At 46.7% G+C, this 25,255-nt stretch overlaps 1 protein-coding gene across 1 annotated transcript in view; it reads left to right on the forward strand.

Annotated features, from left to right (window-relative positions):
• Positions 1-25,255, forward strand: part of DIAPH1 (diaphanous related formin 1) — a 1,645,861-nt gene that overhangs the window by 483,705 nt on the left and 1,136,901 nt on the right. Inside the window, exon 7 of the mRNA XM_069654133.1 lies at positions 19,616-19,679. Within this exon, the coding sequence (XP_069510234.1) occupies positions 19,616-19,679 (64 nt within the window). The remainder of the gene's footprint in view (positions 1-19,615; positions 19,680-25,255) is intronic.

Genomic DNA, 25,255 nt, shown 5'->3' on the forward strand with positions numbered 1-25,255 from the left:
CACCAATGGTCCGATTTTATCCTCTCTCATTGATGATCAGTTATATGATGATCTCCTGCAAAACGGCTGTAGATTATTTCAAAATTGAGACCCAAGAGTCCGAAGATGACACTGAGTTTGTTGATGATATTCTCAACAAAAAGATGGTTATTACCGTCCCTTTCTACTCCTGCACAAACGAGGGCTGTTAATGCACATGTAGAGAGACTTAAAGCCTCCACCAACAGCCCTTTTTTTTATCAAGGGTAATTTAAAACCAGATTCACTGGTTATTACCACCCGTAAATGGGCTGGTACCCCCTAGCCTCTTCTGAGACCCTGCCAGATAGAGAATATGAAACAAAAATATATGCTTTTGGGAAGAAAGTAGCAACATCAGCTGATTTCCAGGTGCATATTACGAATAATACTACCCTCATGGCCAGTTTTTACAGAGCCCAATGGGACCAAGTAAGCTGGGTCCATGATCCTCGAAGGTCTGAGATACTTAAGACTTTATCTGAAGGCAAGCAGACAGCCAATGCCATTTTAGAAATTCTCTAGCATGGGGTCTACCATGGATTCACATGCTCATGAATATTCCCTGTCGTCAGGCTGGGAATCATTGGTAAAAGAAAAACACATTTTCACTTTAAAACTGTATTTCGAATGGATTGTGTCCTCTCACGTATTCCTCATCTTCAGTTCTGTTTTTCCGCGAATGCTTTAGCTTTGAGAAATATGGCGCCCTTCTTCACTTTTGTGATGACTTTATTTCGAAAGAGAATGAAATGTCTCCTTCGTGGACACCGACAACCCCGAAGACCGGGTTCAAAAAGTGTTGTGATTGTGGGTCGAAAATGTCATTGACCGATCCACATTGCATATGTTTGTGGTGCCTCGGGGTAGACGGGAATGAAAAGGGGAAATTGAAGGTAGGTCGAATCACTAAATCTCCTATCCCCGCCAAAAAACCTTTGACCGACGAGTCGAGAAGCGACTGTCCTCGGAGGAAGGTTAAGCGGTCGAGATTGAGGAGTGTCTCTCACCAATCCTCATTGTCCTTGAAGTATAAGAGATGGCCCCATGGGTCGCCTTCTTTGACTTCGTCGGACGCTTCCCCTGAGAGGGTATCTTGCCCAACTAAAAAATCCACTCCAGCCTAGTGGGAGGCCTTCGGAGCAGAGATGCTCAAAATATTTGAAAAACAGAAGCCTCAAAGCCATGCTCCTACCACGCCTCTGAAAGAAGCCCGAAGGAAAGGAGGGTTCAACCTAAATCCTGCACGCCTTTCGAGCCCGGGATGAAGGCCCGATCCACATCGGGAGCTGTCGAGGCCTCGATCCAATGACGTAATATTGAAGGATCAGTCGAGTCGAAAGCATAAGTGGAGGTTGTCGACTCCATCGACACCTTCGGCAGCGCTTTCGCCAGCCAAACCGTCGACTTCGACACCAACGGCATCGATGCCAGCTGCGCCATCATTGCCAGCTGCGCCATTGACGCTGAGCGCCCCACTAAAGCCTATGGCGCCAATGAAAAACGTTTTGACGACTCCTCCATCAGATCCATTGTTTGTAAAAACCCTCATACCTGAGAAGACCTATGCACCTCTGCCAAGAAAAGACTATTTTAATCTTCTATATATGAGGAGAATGAACAATCAGATGACGAGGCTCCATTTGGCCTCCAATATGGTATGCCAAATGTACCTGAGAGTTTTTTTAGTCAAGTCAAGTTTGAGAGACCGCTGACAACCTACAGACAGCAAGTGGGGTGGACACCTCACCTGAGTTGGAGTTTGGGAGACCAGAGGCTGGGGAGCATGCTGATGCATCCAGTAGACCACTCATGGCCAAGGTAGTGACATTTGAACAGGATGATTTAACAGACATCCTAGATAAGGGTCCTCAGTCTGATCCTATATTACTGTTTCATATTGCCTGCAAAAAAGGGTGGCAACGAATTGGGAAACCAATGTGGCTTTAAATAAAAACGTTACCAAGAAGTACCGCCCTTCCAGTAGTGACCCCCACTACCTGTCGAAACACCCCACTATGGTTGTGCAGGCAGCTAAAGCAACATCTAAGCAAGCGACTTACCCTAGCATCCCTCCACATAGGGACGACAAAGGAGTAGATGGATGGGCAAAGAAGGTATTTTCTGCAAGGAGTATGGCACTCAAATGCCTAGGCAGAGGGAGGTGTACTGTGGGAGAGAAGAGGGTCTCTAATTAAATTGCTGTTCCTGGAGAAGGTTTGTTACTTAACTGTAACTATTGTTCTCGAGCACATGCTCATGAATATTCCATGTATGGCTGAGAATCCTCAGTAAAAGAAAGTTTCACTTTTAACACTGTATTTCTCCTCTAAACCAATCACTGTGCTCTGGGTCATACTGCCCCCATCCAATGACAGTCCTCTCCCTTGCTCCATCCTTGGTGGCCATCTTCAGATTTGTACTGCACGCTTCACTGTTGGGAGTTCTCAAGTTGCTCTCCAAGCTAATTCCATGTTTTTTTCAAATATTTTTTCTAAAATCGTTTGACCGATTTTTGCTTGATTATCTTCGCCGAAGGAGGGAGACTGGCAGCAGGGACCCGCTACCGGCAAAGATCTTCATCCATTGTCATCAAAGTTTCGAGAAGACCCGGCCTTGGGCCTACTGCGTGCCTTTCAGCCATGATTGAAGAGATGAAGGAAAGTCAAAGCCTCTTAAGTGCTGCACAAAGTGTGGATTAAGAAACGTCTTCATGGAAGATCGGCATCATAAATGCTTATATTGCCTGCATCTGGACCACGATGAAGAGGTATGCCGTGGTTTCTCGAAGAAAACCAAAAAAACCACTACAGCAGGCTGTCGGCGTGGATAAAGCCAAGCAAGACCACTGACTCAGCTGTGGGGAGGGTTAAGCCTCCTCTAGGATCGGCCGGTCCGTGAGGTGAAATCCCTCCAGGAGGGGGTTGAGATCCTTTGAGGATACCCCGCTCATGGCGGTACAAGAGAAGACCAATCTCTGCGATGCTGTCACTGCTGGGTTCGCCGCTGATGCGGGTTCCGAATGTGGCAGAAGGCAATCTCCATCACCGTTGTCCTCCACGGCGAGCCTACCGACGAAGGGGGCCTCTTCAAAGAGAAAGTCCTTAACCCCGTCCAAACATCTGCGGATAAGCCTACGAGGGATAAATCCTGAGAGGACCCATCAAAGCTGGCTAAGACCTTGCAGCATGGCAGGCCAATGGAGTGAACGATGGCACCGTCGACGAAAGCAGCGACGAGCACATTGTCAAAATCAATGACGTCCTGTTGAAGGAGATTGGGTTCACGAAGGATATGTCGACCGGTCCACGAGTGTCATTACCCCAGAGGCGAGATACAGCTGCGGAGGCAGCAACAAAGACGGCGGCCACTCCAGGTTCAGGGAAAGACCCGGCGGCCGCACAAACCCAGCAGCCACCTGTGAAGGAGAGTGAGACCTTCCCCAGTACATGGACCAGCGGCCTACTCCGGACAGGCCAGAGCAGATCTACAAGAGTACGGACGAGGACAATGATCTGCAGGACGATTGCCATATGGATCTTTAAGGGTCCTCTACTCGCAAGGAGGAGGCGCATAAGCCCAGACCCTACACCACTGGCTCCGTTCACCCATAGACCTAGGGACATGTCACTGGACATTCTAACAACCCTGCACATGCTGGTCACTGAAATCCAGCAGAGGATGCTTCCAGGACCTACGCCTCAACTGAACCCGCAAGAGCCTCTGAGGCTAAGCTTGCCCCTGCAAAACAGAAAGACCATCTTCAGATTCCTCCTCCACCACCTCGTCGTGAAAAGACCTCACCTGGAGCCCCAACCCTGCACACGGACACAGCTCTCACGACTACGGGCACAGACGAGGACGACTACTTCATCGTGGCCGACGGGTGAACGCTGCACGCATACAAGCCCCATAGGGCCTCCCCACTTGACAAAGTTGGATCCTTTCATTCCGTCATGTCAAGGATCCCTGAACTGTTTTAGTTCCTAATGAGACTAAGAAAGAAGGCTTCCTGTACCATCAGTGCGAGTCCCTTACCGGACGACATCTAGGTGGAAGGCCTAGCTCTAATGAGAAACCATAGTATGGCCCGACCAAACGGGACATGTGGAAGTAGTACAGGGTGCAGATTCAGCCCTCGGGTGCTTAAGGTCTCAGCCCTCACCCGATTCCGTGGTCTCGGCCACAGCCAGGAAGCACTCGGCGAACCAGTCATCGGCAGCTATGGTACCTCTGAAGCTGGATGCAATGGGCAAGAGGATCATTTATACAGCAACCTCTACCATCAAGGCAGTTCACGCCCTAGCCATTTTGTCCTGATATGACCGGGAACTATGGTTCAAGTTGAGTCCTATTTTGGACTTCCTGCCCGAAGATGAACAGGTTGGGGCACTAGAACTCTTTCAGGAAGGGGAAGCAGCCATGGATCACGGCATCAGTGACAGTGTGTTAGGGAGAATCCTCAGAAATTTGCTAATTCCCTCCACCTTAGAGACCCCCAGCAAATTTGCTGAATTTTGAGGACTTGATTTTTTTTAACCTGACCCTTTTTCCCACTCTCGTGTATTTTAATGTGAATTTTATCACTGTTTCTTTTGGTTGTGGAGTCTGACAAACTCCATAGGCATCATCTTTTACATGTGTCACACTGCACCTTCAGTGCAGTGAAACAGGGAAGTCTTCCAGATTTCCCAAAGGTTTAACTACCTTCTCTGGTATAAACTACTGTTTCCCAGAGCAGTAAAGTGAAATTGACTTTACTTACCATTGTAACTTTCTAGACCCAGCACACACTATCTTACAATAGAGTGCTGGAGCGGTTACCTAGTATCCTATTTGTCTCGATCCTCATGTAACATTTTTTATGTTACCCTTTCCTCACTGCATGGCTGGTGGTAGTGGTTTCTTTTGAACTACCATGGTTTGCATTTACCGCGGGCTGCGTTCACAGCTGCTGTAAAGCAACTGCGAGAGCCATCTTTGTCAAAGTGGCGCCCAGTCTTCTTTTTTCGCCATTTCTTTGTGGAAAGGTCCTTCTAGAGATTTTCTCTGTGCGCCAAACCAGGTTTGGTCTCTTTGTTGATTTCGCCTTTGGCAGGGTTTCCAAGTGAAACCCGCCTCTGGCTCCAGAGTGTCTGGGTAGGCAGGAAGTGAGGGAGGTGCCTGAAACTCCCTGTGCTTAGTCTCCTAGGAGACCCAAATGCACTTTGTGGTGATTGGCCGGCTGACTGTCCGGCAAGGACAGCAACCCTGCTGGGTGATTGACAAATAGGCTGGAATGAATGAGAAAGAACTGGCTAAAAGGCAAGTCCTTTGGCTTGGACGTCAGTCGACCACTGGACGATGAAACGGAAGAAGAGCTTGAAGAGGATGCCTGCTGCAACTCCAGGACTGTTGGTTTGCACGATGAAGCCCTGCTGCAGTGCCGAAACACCAAGTTCACATCGACAGAGAAGCCCCTGCAAGTGCGACTTCTCCCTTTGAGTTGGTGTTACCAATCAACTCCAAAGTAAGCCACCTGGACATCCATCTCGGAGCTGGTTAAATTTCCACAGAGTTGCTGCTGGAAACCGTATAGCCAGGGAGAGGAACACCAGATTGTGTGCGTTGCTTTTAAGCTGGCCTAGAGCTTTTGGAAGAGCCTCCGGACTCCCAAGAAGCAGGACTGACCATGCCTGAGCCCCCCCCCCAACAGAGTGCGGGACTCCAGAAGCAAGGAAAGTCCATCTCGACAGCCAGGAACCGCAGTGTTGCTATTTGCGGTAGACACGAGGAGCTGAAACACTGAACAGCCACTGAAAGTGAAGTTTGCTGGTTGCAAGTTTTGACCATCCCAGTGCATTGCAGGAATCCCCTGATGTCCTCCCTCTTGTCCCCACGGCTGAGGCCCAGGAGCAGTGAGATCTCCAGAGCTGCACAGGAACAGAAGTCATCAGCTGCATCTCTTCTTCATTTCAAAGGTACTGTAAAACAAATCTAAGACAATTTACCTCATAATGTAGATTTGCTTGACACTTCAACTCACAAGTCTAATCAGATTGTGGCCCTACATTTGATTCTTATTTTCATCAAAGACTCGGTGAACAACCGGTGCAAAGACTTTTCCAGTTACTTACCAGAAGTGCTTCATCCTATACAAGACTTTTGCTCATTGACTTTGGCTTAGCCTATTGAATTGTATGATGACTCTTGGAGGATCTAAAAGTATTTGCCTGCTTAAGAATATTTGTGGTCCCTTGTGTTCTAATAACCTTTGCCTTTTACCCATTCCTAAAAGTTTTCTAAATGCCAACAGTAAGATATTAATGTCCCCAGCACCCTTGTTATTGAAGTCGCCTGTGGGTGTAGGTTGTGTCTGTGGGCTATCCCAAATAGGTATTTACTGATTTAGAAACTAAGAATGTACAGTATTGAAGTATATTTGTGTGTTACTATTCTATTGCTCCCTTCTGAAAAAGGCTTTTTATGCAAGAAACCCCGAGTGTAAGAGTTTATTTGAATACCTGTAACTGTAAATTTGTGTACCTCCGTTCAGCTCACATTTCCCCTCTTGAGATAAGCCTGGCTGCTAAACACGCTCCCAGAACGGTGTATTACAAGCTTATACCAAAGGTTGGGTTACCTATACCTGTAGTCAGAGTTGTTTGTAGTGTTTCCAGAGGGTACTGCATTCAAACTTTGCCTAACACAGTGGACACTGGTTTTCACTAAATGGGGAACAGGGTGTCCCTGCGTCGCCAAGGTTGGTTGAAGGCAACAAACCTCCTCCCGGACATGCAGATGAATGTGCTGGATATATACAGTTCGACGGGGAATACACCTCTTCAGAAAGGCATTTGACGAGTACTTACAAGCAATATAGACTGACATAGAGACAGCACGCTCCCTGCAAGCTTTGCAGTAGCGATGGATGTCCTTTCGCTCTTCCAGAGGGAAACCAGGAAGATCTTCCAAGGGTTGTTATACACTGTACTGACAACCTTCACGCTCCTACACCCAGGAAGCATACAGGAGTCGTTCCCAAGGCAGCGGAGGACATCGGCAGCGCCACCCACAGGGCAGAGCTCCGACCCCCAAGCAGGCCTGAACCAGCCGTACACTCGGGACCCGACTTATGCACCCCAGTCAAGATCTCGCTCAACATTGAATTCCGTTGGGCGATATTGGTGGGGCGTACGGCCACATCTGGTCCAGGGAGTTCTGTTTCAGGTTACTCCTCAACAGGAGACTGTCATCACGGATGCCTCTCTAGAGGGATGTGGAGCCCACACCGGACAGTTGCACGCCAGAGGCCTCTGGCAACCAGAGGAGAAGGACCTCCACATCAACGTTTAGTTGCCAGCTGGTGGCAAGTGCGAGGTAAGTGCAGACAAGTGCTGGGAAGGGGGGGCTGTAGGGATATAGAGAACGTCCCGCAGTGCAGGGGTTGCCAGGGAGGCAGTGCAAGTGGAGAGTGGCTGGGCCCAGGACCGAGGTCGGTGAGAGTGGCCAAGTTTCAGATTCAGTGCAGAATTTAGTGAAGAATTAGCAGGGGAGAGGGAGAGAGAAAGCAGAAGCAAAAAAGAAGGTTTTGAGGTGCTTCCGGAACCGGAGATGGTTCTCCTCAAGTTTCAGGGAGGCAGGAAGGCTGTTCCAGAGGGAGGCTCCTGCCGCGGAGAGAGATCTACCCCCAGCTCGTTGCTTCGAGAAGCGGCTGACCCTGAGGGAGTTGGAGACGGATGAGCGAAGGGCTCGGGAAGGAAGATATTTAGGAAGAGAGAGTTGCAGGTATTTAAGCCCCAGGCCCCAGAAGGCCTTGTGGACAATGCAGAGGGTTTTGAAATTAATCCTCGCAGCCACTGGGAGCCAGTGTAGAGATTTCAGTCCTGGAGAGATACGGTCCCTGGGCTTGAAGCCAAGGACAAGTCTCGCAGTTCTGTTCTGGATGAGTTGCAGAGGGCAGAGAGTGGAGGCAGGCAGATTAAGATAGAGACTGTTACAGTAGTCCAGCTTCGAGAGGACCAGGGCTCGGGAGACAGTGAGCTTCTGGGGGAAGGAGAGGAAGGGAAGAATACCTCCGAGGAGGTGCAGCTGGTAGTGTGACTTCTTAGAGACGTCGGATATATGAGGAGAGAAGGAGAGTGTGGAATCAAAGATGACCCCGAGGTTTTTTGCCTTGCAGGTAGGAGCATGAAGAGGCCCAAGAGAGGCTGGCCAGAGAGCTGCAGGGAAGGAGGGAGTGGGTGTGCCGATGAGTAGAATCTCAGTCTTACTAGCATTAAGGCGGAGGTCGTTGGCAGCACACCATTCCTGGATAGCAGACAGACAGACAGTCAGAGATGAGGGCAGGAGAGGAGGAGGCCGAGGGTAGCCTGAAAATGAGCTGGGTATCGTCCGCATAGCACTGAAAGTTGGGGCAGAGGGCGGCGATGCGGTGGGCAAGAAGTGCCAGAAACTGGTTGAAAAGCCAGGGAGAGAGATTAGATCCCTGGGGAACACCACAGGTGGAGAAAAAGATGTCAGAGAGGAAGGACCCAAGTTGGACCTGGGAGGGTCGATTGGAAAGGAAAGAGGTCAGCCACGCCAGAGCCTGACCAGTGATACCCAGGTTATCGCGGAGACGGTTGAGCAGGATGGCATGGTTGACAGTGTCAAAGGCAGAAGAGAGATCGAGCAGAATGAGAACACACGGAGTGTTGGAGTCGAGGTTCAAGAGCAGGTCATCACGGATGTTCAGGAGAGCAGTTTCCGTGCTTCTGGCCGCTCTGAAGCAGGATTGGTGGTCATGAAGACTACCAACAGCTTCAGCATGGAGGTTAAGCTGGGAGATGGCCAGTTTCTCCAGGAGCTTGCCCAGGAAGGGAGTGATGGAGATTGGGCGATAGTTAGCCGGGCAGGAGGGGTCGCCAGAGGGTTTCTTAAGAAGAGGGTGCACAAGGGAGTGCTTGAGGGGGGATGGGAAGACTCCAGAGGCGAAGGAGAGGTTGCAAAAGTCAGCCAGGGCAGGAGCCAGGGAGTCGATGTGGTCCTTGATAGTTTTGGAGGAACAGGGGTGAACCTGTTTAGACGAGACTTTCATAGATCGGACTTGTCTGGAAACTTTGTCAGCAGAGAAAAGGGGAAAGGCAGAGAAGGAGGGAGGAGGGGTGGCTGCAGAAGGGCCGGAGGAAGAGCAGGGAAGCGAGGGAGGGAAGTGATAGGAGGAGAGTGAGGACAGGATGTCCTGAGTTTTAGAGATGAAGTGAGAGGCCAGTGCAGTACAGAGGGCCTGGGAGGGGACAGGAGAGGTAGAGACTTCAGCAGGGGTGACGAGCTCCTTGCAGATTTTAAAGAGTTCGGCCGAATTGTTAGATGCCGCAGAGATGCGGACTTGGATAAGGGCTCTCTTCTTGGTGAGAACAGAGAGACGGTATTGCCTTTGGAGCAGGCGGCAGGCCAGTTTGTCAGAGGATGAACAAGAAGCACCCATTTCCTCTCTGCCACCCTGCACTTGCGTTTTAGGGTGACGAGATCCGAATCATACCAGGAGTTACATTTGCCTTTGGGCTTCAGGCGGATTCTCATGACAGGGGCAAGGATATCAAGAGTATCAGAAATAGCAGAGTGTAGCAAGGAGAGGGCTGTGTCAGGGTGGGAGTCAGCCGAAGGGGGCGGGGGGGAAGAAGGTGGCATCGAAAGCCTCAACTGACACGCGCTTCATGGGTCGGATGACCGAGAAGGTGGGTGGCAATGATGAGGGTGTCTTGGCCTGTGGGTTAGGGAGGGTGAGGTGGGAGGATAGGAGAAAGTGATCACTCCAGGAGAAAGGAGTGGAGAGAGGGACTGAGAGGGGAAGGTCAGAAGAGATCAGAGCATCAAGAGTGTGCCCTGCAGAATGAGTAGGCCCAGATGGGAGAATAGAGAGTGAGAGAGAGTCGCAGAGGTCACGAAAGAGTCCAGTGGGGGGACAGGAGGCATCTAGGTGGATGTTGTCACCAAGAAGGAGGAGTTGAGTGGTAGTGGACAGGAGTGAGGAGGAGAGGTCAGCCCACTCGGAGAGGAAGGAGGAAATTTGACCAGGTGGCCGATAGATAGTAGCCACGGTAAGGGAATGGCTAGGAGAGAGAGAGAGAGTCGGCAGACAAGACATTCAAAAGAGGAGTAGGTCTGCGTAGGAGTGACAATGGCAGGAATCCACTCAGGGAAGATAAGGGCAACACCCCCCCTGCACGGTTGGGCCTGGGCATGGAGAGGATCTTGTAACCGTCAGGTAGGAGTGTGTCAAAGCTGGTGACAGAGCTGGCTGTGAACCATGTCTCAGTGAGACCGAGGACGTCAAGGTCCAGTTCCTCAAGAAGGTGACAGATATCAGAGGAATGCTTGATGCCACCAGCTGGCCCTATTTATTTATCTATTTATTTCAATTCTACTTACCTTGTACTGCACTTTTCCCTTCCCCCAACCCCTGCACTTGCGCGGTCTGAATGACACCTGGCCTAGTAGGATCGTTCTCTGTCCTCCCGCTGTTCCCCCCCCCCCTCCCTGCCTCGTCACACCTTGAAACACTTGTGTATAGGCGCGTTACAAATGCCATATCATATCATAACGTTCTGAAACTTCAGGCAATGTTCTGCGCCCTTAAGTCTTTTTTCCTGTCCAAGGGTAATCTGGTGAGGATCTTCACAGACAACACCTCCACCATGTTCTACATCCAGAAAAAAGGGGGGACTCGCTCTCCAGCACTTTCCAAGGAGGCGCAGGACCTGTGGCACTGGGCTGTTCGTCATGGCATGTTCCTCGTCCTGTTTCACCTAGCAGGAGTCGAGAACATTGCGGACTCGCTCAGCAGGGAAATACATTCTTGCCACGAGTGGTAACTTCACCAGGACCAGGTGGATTTTCTGTTCAGCAAATGGGACCAGCCCCAGATCGAGCTCTTCACTATGGCGGCAAACACCAAGTGCCAAAGGTTTGCCAGCAGGGTCCCTCAAACAAGGAGCATGGGGGACAGGTTCTCGTTCCCGTGGGAGGGACGGTTCCCGTACGCCTTCCCTCCGTTTCCACTCCTCTTACGTGTGATCAACACACTCGGTGCCACTGCAGGATAATACTTGTTGCTCCAGGGCTTTGGAGGCAAATCTGGTATCTGGACTTACTATTCTGTCAGTGGTTAATTTGTTAAAAAAATGTTATTCCAGGGCAGGTCATGATTTGGATGCTCCGGATCTCAAACCGTGGACCTTAGTTCTTAGTGTCCACTTCGACACACCCACTACCTTTTTGCAAGTTCAGTCCTATCAGTCCTCACTGAGTGTTTATTGGTCCTTCTGACAGCCCTTGTGGTTGTGTACTGAAGCTACAATAAAAGTAGCATTTGCAGCTCCAATGGGCCTAATAGTCAGAATTGAACCCAGAATTTTCCTTGAACATATTCAATTTAGAAAATATTGGAGTTATAACTCCAATAAGTGTACATGGGATTGGCGTATCCTCATAATAAGCACGGCAAGAACAATATCAGAAAAGCTCATGAAAGAGATAGAGGAAAAACAAGAGTCATTAAAAACAGCCAATACCCTTGCACTATTCAAGAAAAGTTTGGACGAAATGGATACTACAATGAAGGAGTTCAAGAAATTCAACTTTAACAAATAGATCTTGAAATTAAAAAGGACATCACCATGTTCAGCCAAGAAAGAATACATCCTTATATTACTGGGGAATATTATGAAGATCCAAATAAAAATGGAGCAGCGCCTACTGGACAACAACAACAACAGAACAGATATATCAGAAACCGTACATCTGGCCAGAGTACTAGACCACATAACTGGACATTCTCAAGTGGGAGCTCACGAAGCGCCAATACAAGTGGACCCAGCACCTCCAGTGCCATGAGCTCTGGCGCTAATCAGATAATGTAGGTTTCTCGCTACCACAGAACACCACAAGAAACACCAATCGGATCCCCCCTCTTTTCAACAGAGGGCAGGGAAAACCAAATAACAAAGGCCAAGGGCAATGGCAACAGCAAAAAAAGTCACCATGGGTGACCAGGAGCAGAGGTCAGGGTGGAATATGCAACCACTATGAACCAAGCCAATGAAAGAATAAATCATGACACATTACATATACAAGATACTAGGCAAGACACAAGCCAAATGTCGCTTGTGATGAATTTATCAAACTGCGTCTTAAGTCAAGATCAATACAAACTACTGCAGAAAGGCCCATCCTTCGTGCCTTCAGCTACCCATGGCCCCTTCCAAACACGGATCGAACTGGCACAGTTTATTAGGAAGATACGTCTAAAACAATACTTTGGAAACATCACAACAAGAAATGAGAAGAGTGTGACTAACCTGAAGGGGAACTCTATATATTATCCACCACCGAATGGGATCACCCCCGAATCCATCACATTTGAAAAAGCAATAAACAAGAAGCTGGATGAAATTGAACAAGAACAGGGCCCTCCAACAACTTTACTACAAATGAAAGAAGAGCATTGAAATCCCTAGCAGACAATGACGATATTACTATAAAACCAGCTAACAAGGGAGGGGCAACAGTGATTATGGATACCACAGAATACAAAATAAATGGTGATGGGATTACTTGGGGATCACACCAGTTACAAACAACTTGGGAGTGACCCCTTGGAGAACATCCGACAACTAATTGTACCAATACTAGAAGAAGCCAGTGAAGGACATATCAGTATGAAGGAATATGAATTTCTGAACCCAAAATCAGTCAGAAAACCGGCATTCTACGCTTTACCAAAGATACACAAGGGGAAGATATCACCTCCCGGAAGACCCATTGTGTCTGGCATAGGGTCACTATTAGAACCTCTGTCACAATGTGTAGATTATTTCCTCAAACAAGTAGTATGCAAAATGAAATCTTACTTAAAAGACACTACGGCTGTATTACATCTAATCAAGAATCAACCGTTCAACCAGGACTCACAAATCCTAGTTGCACTAGATATAGTGTGGCTCTATACTAGAATACCACAAATGGCGACTCTACAAGTGGTGGAAAAGGTACTTCGGAATAAGATCCCTCCAATGGAAACACCAGTGAACTTAGTAATGCAGCTTGCAGAAATTGCACTAACAAAGAATTTCTTCCTACATGAAGGCACCTTCTATCACCAGATCTCAGGCACCGCGATGGGGGCCACTTTCGCCCCCAGTCTGGCAAACTTATATGTGGCAGAATTTGATGACAATGCAATCTACAATGAGCTAAACCCCTGGTCTATGAATATAAAAATGTGGTCAAGATATATAGACGATGTACTATTGATATTCAATGGCAACAAAGCAGACCTGGTGAACTTCATGAATTGGCTAAATGCCCAGAACAGATTCCTTACGTTCACCGAAACTCATAGTAAGGAGTCTATTCATTTCCTTGATCTACAAGTAGTGATAAATAATGCAACGATCATGAGCAAAGTACACAATAAAAATACAGATCGGAATGCATTATTGCTCTTCAACAGTTATCACCCCACAAGCCTGAGACCTAACCTACCATTTGGACAGTTCCTCCGGCACAGACGTAATTGCACCAGTACAGAAGACTATGTTCAACAATCAAACCATCCAGCGGAAAATTTCAAAGCTCGAGGATATCCAAAGCGAATAATCAGACATGCACGCAAGAGGGCCAAAAATATCCCCCATGATACGACATTGGAACAAAGAGAAAAAAGATCAGAACCAGAGAAAATTACAGCTGTGCTCAGCTTCTCACCCATGACCAACAAATTGAAAAAAGAAATACTGAAATTGTGGGTCATCCTAAATGTTGGAGAGACTAGCTTGGAAAAGCCAAGATTTGCAATGAGAAGCAGGAGAAACTTAGGAGACATCCTCATAAATGCATACAAAGAACCTAGGGAACCCACACAAACAACATTGTGGAGTCAACCCCCTCCAATGGGACATACCACATGTGGACAATGCAGCGCCTGCCCCTACACCAGCAGAACTACATCGATCGACATTGGTTGGAACTATCCATGTAGTCAGAAATCCTTTACATATTTTAACAGTAGTAATGTTATTTAATTGATTACATGTCCCTGCGGACTACGTTATATGGGTATGACGAATCATCCTATCAAGACACGTCTGGCGGACCACTGATTGTGTATCTGCACGAAAAAAGTGACAGCCCCGATGGTCGAACACTTTGTGTCCAAAAATCACGGCCCCACTGAATTCACCGGACCATAATAGAAAAGATCAACATTCCAACAAAGGGGGTAACATACAGAACCTGTTGTACAAACGGGAACAAATGTGGATCTTTCGCTTACGGAGCGACCGGATTGGGCTGAATGAACCAACCAACTGGCAAACCCTGGAGACCTTATGAGAAATCTACAGGGCTTTACGAACCTACCTGCCGTGGCAATACTCTGAAATGTTGGTGGTGGTGGGTCTGTGTTGTGTTAGGTGATACCGGCTCAGTGTTTTGAATGGCCACACATGTGGGACTAGGAACCAGGAGATGGATAAAAATTAGCACATAGCCATCTAGCCGATATAGATATGAGAGTCCACTATTCATTCAAGCCTGTTAATACAGAACATGCATACACTGAGGCCTGCATATAACGACATACATTGGGTTCTTGAACACACACAAAATGGCCCATACATCTAGACGAGATATGTCCCTTTAGATAGAGGATAATATACTTCTGATCTTCAGGGATTAACAATAACGGTGCCCTCGTCTATTCAACCTCTCCAATCGTGACCCCATTCCAACATGACACCAATGCAATCCAGGCATTCGAGCCGTGCGCTAATGGTGTGGAGTCCTCTCTCGATTTCCATTCTGGAAACGGGAAAGGCTGCAGCGACGGGTAGAACAGAGATGAAACACCTTATGCTAACCGAGACGATCCAAGCCAGGGACCTGACAGCATCTAGCAGCCGGACTGAGCAGGAAGGCGTTACCAGCGGTCGCAATTTTTGTAGAGAGCGCATTTTATTGTAGAGAGCATGTCACATTTTTAGCGAGATGATCTAAAAACGTACTAAAAAACTGTTTACTTACGCGGTCCGCCTCAGGCGGGACGGAGGCAGCATAACACTAGTGTTGATTCGACAAGCAGAGTAATGTAATGAATGTATTTAATTCATTTGCCCTCAATACCTGTACCTGATAGACTACTTATTATCTACAGGTTCACACTTCTGATTCAAGATCAGGAAACTCTGGGACTCCCCCTCTATGTTTACAATCTACACAAGTCGGGTAAGCATGATCCTCAACGCTCTGGATTAAGTTAAGGGTTGCACCAGTAACATAGAATAATCAGAAACCCTTAGTTTGTTCCCCGCCCCTCTGGTGTTTCCACTGTAGGTGGGAGGATGTGCAGAGATCATTTAAGATCGGTTTGGACAACACAATTAGATTTTGTTGTGGCCCTGAAGAAAGTGGACATAGTTGATGTTGAACCACTGAAACCGGTAGGCCAGTACTGACCCCAAGAAAAAGAAAAACGGGGCAACAAGTAGAAGATATGATTTTTATGAGCTCCCTCCATCTGAAAAGGTAGAGCGCATTTTTAGATTATTTTGTCAACACAATACCCACACCCTGGAACTTGCAAAAGGGCAGCTGGAATGTCGAAGTGGACACTAAGAATTAAGGACCACGGTTTGAGATCTGGAGCATCCAAATCATGACCTGCCCTGGAATAACATTTTTTAAGAAATTCGCAGCAGCAAAACTGTACAAATGGAGAACAAGGAAAATAAATAAAATTAACGTGTTTAACTTGCAACCCATTTTGTACAGACTAGGAGGAACCCCATGGTCTAATCCAATACAGAGGGGTTCACTGAATAGCCCTTGAGGGCAATTGTGACTAGGGTTGCACAAAAGGCATAAATACCTACAAATATTGAAAACAATTATTGACCTGTGCCTGGTGGAAATGCACAGGTTGTCCCCCTATCAGTCCTCACTGAATGTTTATTGGTCAATTTTTCACATAGAGTGATCTGGGTATGGTAGCCCCAGATCCCCAACAGTTGGTGTCTGCAATGAAAGCACATCGCCGGGCATAGACCCAATCCCTTTTGGAAACCATCAAGAAAGGGACTGCATCTCCCATAATTCCCTTTTCCCAAACGAGAGAAACATGATCCAGACTAGCAAAATGCGCTTATGGATTTGGAGTCAGGAAGATAATGAGTGTACTACACCCCCAAAACGGGGTATCCTTAGGGAACAAGTACCCCTCACCCATTCCATATGCATAGATGCAACAGGAAGCCCATTCCTCACCCATACAGTTAATGGACACTCAGACAGCAGAGCCATGTCTCTCCCTGCCAGTACAATGGAGACAGAATCAGCTGCAGCCACTCTATATATTGAAAGCAAGGGAAAGAATACCATCACTGCACCAAAGATAGGAGAAACGTTTTTATAAAACTCCCTCCCCACAGGAGGTAATGCTCAATACATTCCCTGAGCTGTTTGGAACAAGAGGTCACCAAAATGAAAATCTGAGAAGGGAACCCATTGAGCCTGAAATGGGGGAACAAACTAACAGCGCCTTCCCAGTCAGCAACAAACAGACTAAAGTGGCGTCTATGATGGTGTATTTCCCCTTTTAAAGACCCTGCCTCCCCATGAACTCCGGGCTACAAAGTAACCATGTCATGGAGCGTGCCAGAGTGGCCATGAATCAGCGGGACGCTAGTCAGTCCAAGCTCTATATAAGGGCAGCTCCCATGATAAGTGTGAAAAGTTTTGTTGTACATGATGTTTGGTGTTGAATAGAAAGAAGATTGCTGGAGCAGAGAGGAAGTTTGCTGGTCTGGCTGTAAGACCCGCAGTGGAATCGCAGATTGCAAGACCCAGATAGGAGAGGAAAACAGTTGGGCAGGCTGTAAAACCTGGTGTGGAAGGGCAGTTTGAAAGCACCAGAAAGATGAGGAAGCTTGCTGGGCAGATTGTACGATCTGGAGATGAGTGCTGCATTTTACCTCTCGGAGTAGAGAGGCTGATTGTAAAATGTGCCACTGCCCTACTCAAGAAAAGGGCAGCCAGTGCCCTACTCAAGAAAAGGGCAGAGGAAGAACAGGCAGAGGCCTTTGACAAGTGGAAGACTGAGAAGGTGAAGACGAAGCCTCCGGGGTAGGCAGAACGGGAAAGAACAGAGGCCCTGAGAACAGAAATAAAGGGCAGAAGCCCTAAACCTAGAGAACGAGTAAGAGCCCTGAGGAGGTGGCAGAAAATGAAATGGTAGCGACCCTGGTCTCAGTTACGGATGTGGAGAAGAAAGAGGTGGAGCAAGTAAAAGTTCTGTTAGGGACTAACCCAGGAAAGAACATGCAATGTCTTTGTGAAGTGTTGGGGAACACTATAACCAACCCCAACAATGCTACCACCTTAAATAAAAGGCATTCTCTTCAATAAACTTGTTGCGTCATTTACTACGATGTGTCAAACATAGCACCTATTAAGCACCCAACACTCTTGTTCTTGCTTCTTCCTTTCTTTTGCGGTGCCCAGTATGGGTAGTCCAGACTGGGACATTACCTCTTGGGTTCTCAATAATTTTTTTTTTCTGGGTTTATACTGATTAACCCCTTTTGCCTGTGATTGATGTACTTACTGTCTTGTTCTGTCTCATAATCTGCCCTTTTCCCCAGGATTTTATTCGGGTGTTTTTCTGTTCTCATGTTCTATTGGTAGTTTAAAATGTATGTAGGCCCTTTTGAAGGTCGATGAAAGTAACAGATTATTGGTGCAGACAAATATTTTAGCCTTTAGCTCTTGCCCAGAGTCTCACCCAGCCTCCTGTTTCCCAAGAAACTGAACCTCTGCAGGGTTGTTTCTGCAGTGTTTTCTACAAGCAGTGGTGAAGGTATGTTAATCTGGCTGTAGGTCGGTTTGATCGTTCGCTTCTAGCTGCTGCCCCCATTGATCCTTGGAGTGCTGAGCTCAAATTTCAGGGGAAGAACAGGGATATAAAGATGAAGTGTCTCCCCCATTGCCACCTCACCAAGTGACCTTCCTATAAAAAGGCAACTGAGAGATTGGTCATTTGTGAAGGTTGTTCTTCTTGGGACTGGAGGCTTAAGGTATACCGGGATATCCCTTCCCTCCTCATTTCTTACCTGTGAGTTAAAGGGTGCATGCAATGTGGTCCTGATCTCATAATGAACAACTGTTTGGGGAGTGTGGACGGAATGTGGAGGGACCCTGACAGATCCTTATGTACTTCCTTCTGGTAGCAATACACCAAGGTTGTGGGAATACCTGCCCACATGGCCCCTTGCATTCCCATTTAGTGTGACTTCATCCAATCTCACAAATGGTTAGAATCCATGATATCTGACCTGTGGTTAGTTACTTGGAAAGCTGCTTTCTTAGTTGCTGTGACTTCGGCTGAGAAAGTCAATGAAAAATATTCTCTGTTTGAAGTATCCGTTTAATAGAAAGGTTGGTGCAAAGGACCGAATTGTCATTTTATGCTTAAGTGGTTACCGAATTTGACATCAAATTGTCCTTCCAAAATCCTCGGATGATGCAGATAGGGGATTCCACAATCTAGACCTTAGCTCTAAAATTCAGCCTTGACTGTATGTCACATACATTGGTCATAGTCCAATGGAGCGTCAAGAAAAGCACCAATTTCATTCTGGATTGTTTCATGAATTGCAGAATGATTCTCTAATCAAGGCTTGCCTGCCTCATCCTAAGGTTATCTATGCAGACAGTGTAATAGTTGAGGCTGCTCCAGTTTCATTCCAAAGACCTGTTCTCTGAGGAAAATCATTTAAAAAAGGTAGCCTAGTTCGCATTTCATGCATTTGGCAAATACTACTCTTTGAACACTAGTTCAAGGGTGGAGGCTCACTTAGGCCAGTCTGTGAGAGAGAATGTTTGTAACTGATGGGTAGGTCCTTCCGACTGTTACCTCCTTCCTTTATTTGGATGCGGTATTATCCACCAGACTTAGAAGTGCAAGTACAAGTTACTCATCAGTGACAACTATACACCTAGTACATAGTTCACTTTCCTCAATACCTACTGCCTCCAATAACACTGCCTTCCATCACCACCATTTCTCATGTTAATTTAATCTGCAAAGTTGTGGCAGTTGGTGCCTGTGGCATATGTACAAGCATGTCCCACACAGTGTCCCTGTAAGATTTTCAGTCAGTGCTTTGCATTCAGAGCTTCAGTCCCATCCTTTTGGTGAGGAAGACATCCAAAATGTATGAAGGAAACAGGACTATGGACTTTGAGTACAATAGTCACTATGGTGAGTAATCTATGCTTATTCCCCAACCCAGACATCTTTGGTCCTTTCCAGACTCTTTCCAAACGTCATCGTCCTGCCCAATTTCACTCTTGCACCGTTTCTCTTATTGCTAATAAGCATTGTAATGCTTTAGAGCTCTTTTTTCTTGGTCTGTACTTCATTTTGGCTCTCCTCCACAGTCTCCCTTTTCTGCCTTTCCATCTGTGTCACTTCAACTACATTTTGTAGTGTACTATGCACTGCCTTCAAGAATGCTTTTGATGGAAGAATGAGCTTCGCCTAGTTTCAGAACAAAATATTTTCTTTCTCTCTTCACAGATCCAATGATTCGAAAAGCCAACATGAAATCATCAGGTGTTTAAAGGCATTCATGAATAATAACGTAAGTAATTATATTTGTTAACCCTGCTCTCAGTGGTATTGTGTAATCTCTCAAGACCAAATAAAGATGGAGTGTAAACTCAAATTAAATGGTGTAGACAATTCTTTCTTGGGGTACAATGTATATATAATTTTGAATATATTTGCCCATTATTTGTGTTATTCACTTATAACAATTTTGTAAACATTACAAATTGCCAATTTGCTTTCTACATGTCATTAAAGTTGTAGATCTGCCAGGCACTAATAAGAATATCACTTGAGAGCCCTCCAGACACCTGCCCACCCATCCTCCCCTTCAACAACTGGGCCACAGCATAAGGAAACTGTAATGGATACATTTAATAGCTCACCTTGGGTGAAGAACATCTAAACTGCTGTGACTTCACTGTCTTGTACACCATGGGTAAAACCAAATAGCTTTTCACGTAATTCCTTGTGGTTCAGGTTAGAAATCTCCATAGTGTAGGATTTTCTCAATATGAATGGACGGCCTGCCTGGCTTAGTATTATCTCTGTCTGGGAACAAGAACAACTCGGGAAGAGATGAGCTTTTTCCACTTTTCCTGGTATCCCTACTGTAGCTGAGATCAAACTTGCGTAGGGAAGTATTTCCAACAAACCATTCCAGAACATGCTATAAAAATGTGTTGGAAAGAGGCGAAGGAATCAGTATATCACTGTACTTTTGAGATTTTGTCACCTTTGTAGGCTTTTTCATAACCCAAATGCCTACCAGAAAGAACATATTACTCCAATTTGCCTCAGGGGTATACCTTACCTTTTGACTCTGTTAAGTCAGAGATGGGAGACGGTTAAGAGGGCATGTTTTGTAACTTTTTTTCAGTATGTGCTCATTGATGGAGGTAATATGCTCTCTTCTTGTGGATTTGACAGCAGTTTCTTGACTGTAAATGATTCTCTCCACTGATCGCAGTATTTCGTGTCTAATCCTGTTTGGACTACGCTGCTCTACAGCCCTTCCTTGTTGATCGTTTTTCTCACCCCCTCATGGTGTTTCTTGTTTGGAGCCCATCATGGTCTATGGGGCTTCTCAGCCTGGCTTTGGGGTTCCGGTTTTCTCACCCACTCGTGCAGTCATATTGCTCAGCCCGGCGTGGGCTATGTAGTGGCCTCCCCACCCTCCACCCACTCGTCAGTGCTGTGTACCTGCTCTCCAGCGATGATGATCATTGTGGGAGGCTGACTCTCCGGCCAGTGCGGATATGTGAATCCAACTCCGGTCCTCGTTCTCTTGATTCGGGCATCTGTTCTGCCCCTCCTGGACTGACGGGCTCTCGGCTTCACCTCACGTGGAAACTGACACACAGATTCTTTTTTTTTTTTGTATGTCTTTAGTTACATTTTTTTTAAAGGTAACAACAACCAAATAAACACAGAAGTAACATATGCAATTCAGCAGAATTAAACCATCCTTATAAGTAAATAACAATCAGAATAAAAAGCAATAGCACATTTGAAACAAACACTGAATCCAAATCACTAACATCTAACAATGGCTTTCCAAATAACAGAGAAAAAAAAAAGAAAACACATGGGACGTGACCAGACACACATACACAATACAACCAACCACCCTACCAGACGTCATCAAGCAAATTCTCATACACTCTGTCTAAACTTCAGTCATAAAATTCATTAAACGGTCCCCACTGTTCCACATAGACATCCTCTCTATGCTGCATTTTAAACTTTATCTTCTCAAAATTTGAGAGAACTTGTACATTAACTAGCCATTCTGCCACACATGGTTTTTGTCCTGGTTTTCTAGACTTTGAATATTTGTCTGGTTGCGACCAAGAGGACTTTATTAATCCAACTTAACACTGCACAACCAATGAACCTACAATGTTGTGGGGATTTCAAAAGCACTGTAGATGGGAGTCTCGGAAATACAATATTCCATATCGAATCAATTCTATCCAGCACGTCATTCCAAAAATCACTCACCCTGACACAATTCCACACCATATGTAACAAGGTACCTTTCTTCTTCTGACATCCCCAGCAACTTTCAGTTTCTAACAACCCCAATCTTTGCATCCGAACCGGCATCCAAAAAGGGCGCCCCAATATCTTCTGGTGAATATAACGCAAATTCAAGTCAACTTTCACCCTAACAGGAACTTTCCAGAGATTCTCCCATTCCTTCACTGTAATAACCCTACCCAATTCCTTGGACCAAGTGAGCCTCAACTTCTCCCATGATCCTACCAGATGAGTCTCTAATGGAAAAAGTTTCCAAAAAGTTGACACCTTATGTGGCGCAGACTTGAGGAGGTTGCACCCTTCTGGCCTCTGTGTCATTGGAACCCCTAATATCTGTTGTTGAGGGAGTTGAGGAGATACGGTTTGTTGGTGGCTTTGATCTCAGAATGACACTCTGATTCTGACTTGACTTTGGTCCTCTGTGGCGGTTCTGAGCTCCTCAGGATCTTTACCTTCCTCTATTCGGCAGCGTTCCGTAGGCTTCTCCATTTCTATGCCCACCAAGCTGGCTGCGTGTTCCTGTCCCAGGCTCCTCCTGAGAGGGGAGATGTTGCCTCCTCTGTGCAACCTCAAAGGCCAGCTTATTTTCCTTAATGCCTGGTTCTGTCTGTCTGTCGATCTGGTTCGGGGTCCTGGGGCCTTTATGTTCCTCCCTTGGTTCTGCTCTGTTTGCAGGAACTGCAACAGACCCTGGTCAGAAACAATACTGTCCACCTTTTAAAAGATCCTGCACATTACTACTCTGGCTCAATTAACATATATCCAACAAGCACTTGAGATTCACTACATGAGGGACACCCAAGTGAGGTGACCCATGAAGTTCGGGGTCCTGGGGCCTTTGTTACTCCCTTGGTTCTTCTCTGTTTGCAAGGACTGCAACAGCCCCTGGTCAGAAACAATACTGTCCACCATTTAAAAGACCCTGCACATTACTACTCTGGCTCAATTAACATATAACCAACACGCACTTGGGATTCACTACATGAGGGAGGAGGATTAAAAAAAGTGTGGGGGTTCCTTGACCCACAAAGGGTTCAGAGGGGGTCACCCGCATTGGGATCCTGCTTGCTATGAAACTTGGGGGTGTTTGGCAGAGCAGGCTCACCTCTGTAGACCCAAGGGGGTTGCTCTTCCTTGGGGAGTAGGGAAAGATTCCCTGGATTCGTCACAGCTCCTACCAGGACACGAGAGCACAAGCAAAACCATTTTTGCAAACTCTTCCCCTAACTTTACTCGGGTAGGGCCTCTATCAAGCTATGGTTCTGACTCGCCTGTAGCTGATTGGTGGTCTGCAGCAATGTCAGTAGTCTTATTTGTTTATACTTCCACTGTTCGTAGCGTCTTCTCCCTGGACTAATCTTCCCGGTGTGCCCAATCCTAAATGGGTCTTTCCAACCCCGGAATTCCTCTAATTAAGCATGGGATCGGTTGAATGGTTTCAATGTTTGCTGGGTCCACCGTGTTTAGTTGGCAATCTCCTCTATTATGTCTTGGGCAGGTGGCATGCATCTCACTATTACTAGTCCCCACTGTGATATCTGCCCCTCTCAAACTCTTTCCTTAATTTGTTGCCTTGCTGCACGCAGCCCAAGAGCTTAAAGTCTCAATCCACCATCTTTGAGTCAGGCAGAAACACTGATTTTTGGCTTGTTCTCTGGGTTGACCGGTAATCAACTTTGTTCCCTGTGATCTGCGTCAGATGCTGGTGGAGCCTCAGAGTTACCTGCTGTAGCTGAGCTGAACTGGGAATCCCTCTGGCAAGCTAATTCGCTCAGTATCTGTCTGTATTCAATCAGTTTGTGCTTAGGGTGCTGCTTTTCTCTCCCGGGGCTATGACAGTATCAACTAATAGGAGCTGAACAGCTTGGCCCATCAACCAGAGTGGGATCTCCCAGAGAACACTGGCCTCTATTACTATGCACACTCGTCAGATCCTCGGGTCTACAAAGGTGGCTCTGGAGGGGTCAAGGCATTTGGGATTATCAATTTGCAACCTCTACTTAGTTTCACAAAGGGTGTGGGCATGCCGATATTCCCTGTTCTCGCCTTCAACCCTTTCGACTGTCCCTTCTCCTCTCCAGACGTCTCGTAGTAGGATTGACTGTTGATCTTTTCGTCAGGGTGGTTTTTTGGGCACTCCTTGTCTTTGTGGAGTTGGGATGCAGAACTTCTTCATGGCTTCTAGCCTGGTAAAAGTGCAAGACGGTGATGGAAATCTGTTAAGTTGGTACCAATAACTGCTATTACCAGGAGGTCTGGCTTGATATTGGCTTCCAAAGAGAGTGCTGGTCAAGGGCCATGGCAGCTTCAGGGTACGTTTCCCAATTCCTTTGTTGGCAGTAATAGGTATCTGCTGTACCAGAAACCGGTGTAGGAATACTAAATCTCCTCATTCTGTGGTTTTCCATCTTCTGAATCCACTATTGCTTCAGCAGGCTGGCTCCCGAACTTTACAGGGATTCTATATTCTTCCTTGAGCCCCTGATCTTGCATGTCTGCCTCCTCTTCTGCCTTTTGTTCTTCTTCGTCCCCACTGCATTCTCAACTACACTAAGCTTTTTCACAAGAATGCATGTAACTGGTGTCTATTGGTTCCTCTTTAGGAAGTTCTGGAAAGTTGGGAGCTATATATCTAGCTATGCTGCTGGGTTAACATCTCAGGATAGTTTCCTAGAGAGGCGTCTTTCCCTGATCTAAACTCTGCTCTCCCTTGTGGTCTAAATGAACAGGCTCGGCTACACTCTGAAGTGGTAGATATCCTGGTTTCTGAGTGTGGGGTCATGGCTCTAGTGTGGGATATGCAGCACCTTAATTTCTTGTCTGGTGGATGCTAATTTAATGGGGTATAGTCCTGTGGTTGGTGGCCGGAGTAGATCGGAACTTTCTTGGCCACTAGCAGTTGCATTCCCTCCACATAGGTTGAGTTTCAAAGTCTTCAAACCACCCTTTGTAAATAAGGTGGGAGAAAATTCATAAGCTGGCCTAGAAATAGGGTTGTTTTAGCTTTTCCAAGTCCTTCTCCCTCCAGCCTTTTATTTACAATGCTCTTGACCAGTACGAAAGTTCTAGAAGTGTTGTGAGAGGATGAAATCTTTATTTTTTGCTGTTCGAGCTCAGAACTGTGCCCCATTCTCTCCAGTAAACCTTTCTCGATTTCCTCATAAGGGATGATCCCACTGGAGTTCGGAATCTGGTATGCATCCCGGACCTTGCCAGAGAGTAGTGGAGCATACAATGACTGCCTCATTCTAATGTAGTCCTTTCACCCACGGATTAGTCATCTTTGATAATCTACCTCCAGCCCTGCTGATTTTTGGAAACTTTTCTGCCACTAAAGGTTGCAGCTCTGCCCCGCGCGACACTCCTACAATGCCCCCATGTCTTCAATGACGCCGGGACCAGTATATATCAAGATGCCACAATTACACCACTACTCTGAGATTTGCTGATATTCATAATCACGCCAAGTCCTCGGGCTTCCAAATTTCAATGTCTGACTCCCACAGGATCTGTCTATACTGGGATAAGGACGACCCCATGAATGTAGGCTTTCAGTTGATGCATCTG

This window comes from Ambystoma mexicanum, chromosome 3q (genome assembly GCF_040938575.1).
Source record: "Ambystoma mexicanum isolate Mex_15411 chromosome 3q, UKY_AmexF1_1, whole genome shotgun sequence".
NCBI classification, from domain to species: domain Eukaryota; kingdom Metazoa; phylum Chordata; class Amphibia; order Caudata; family Ambystomatidae; genus Ambystoma; species Ambystoma mexicanum.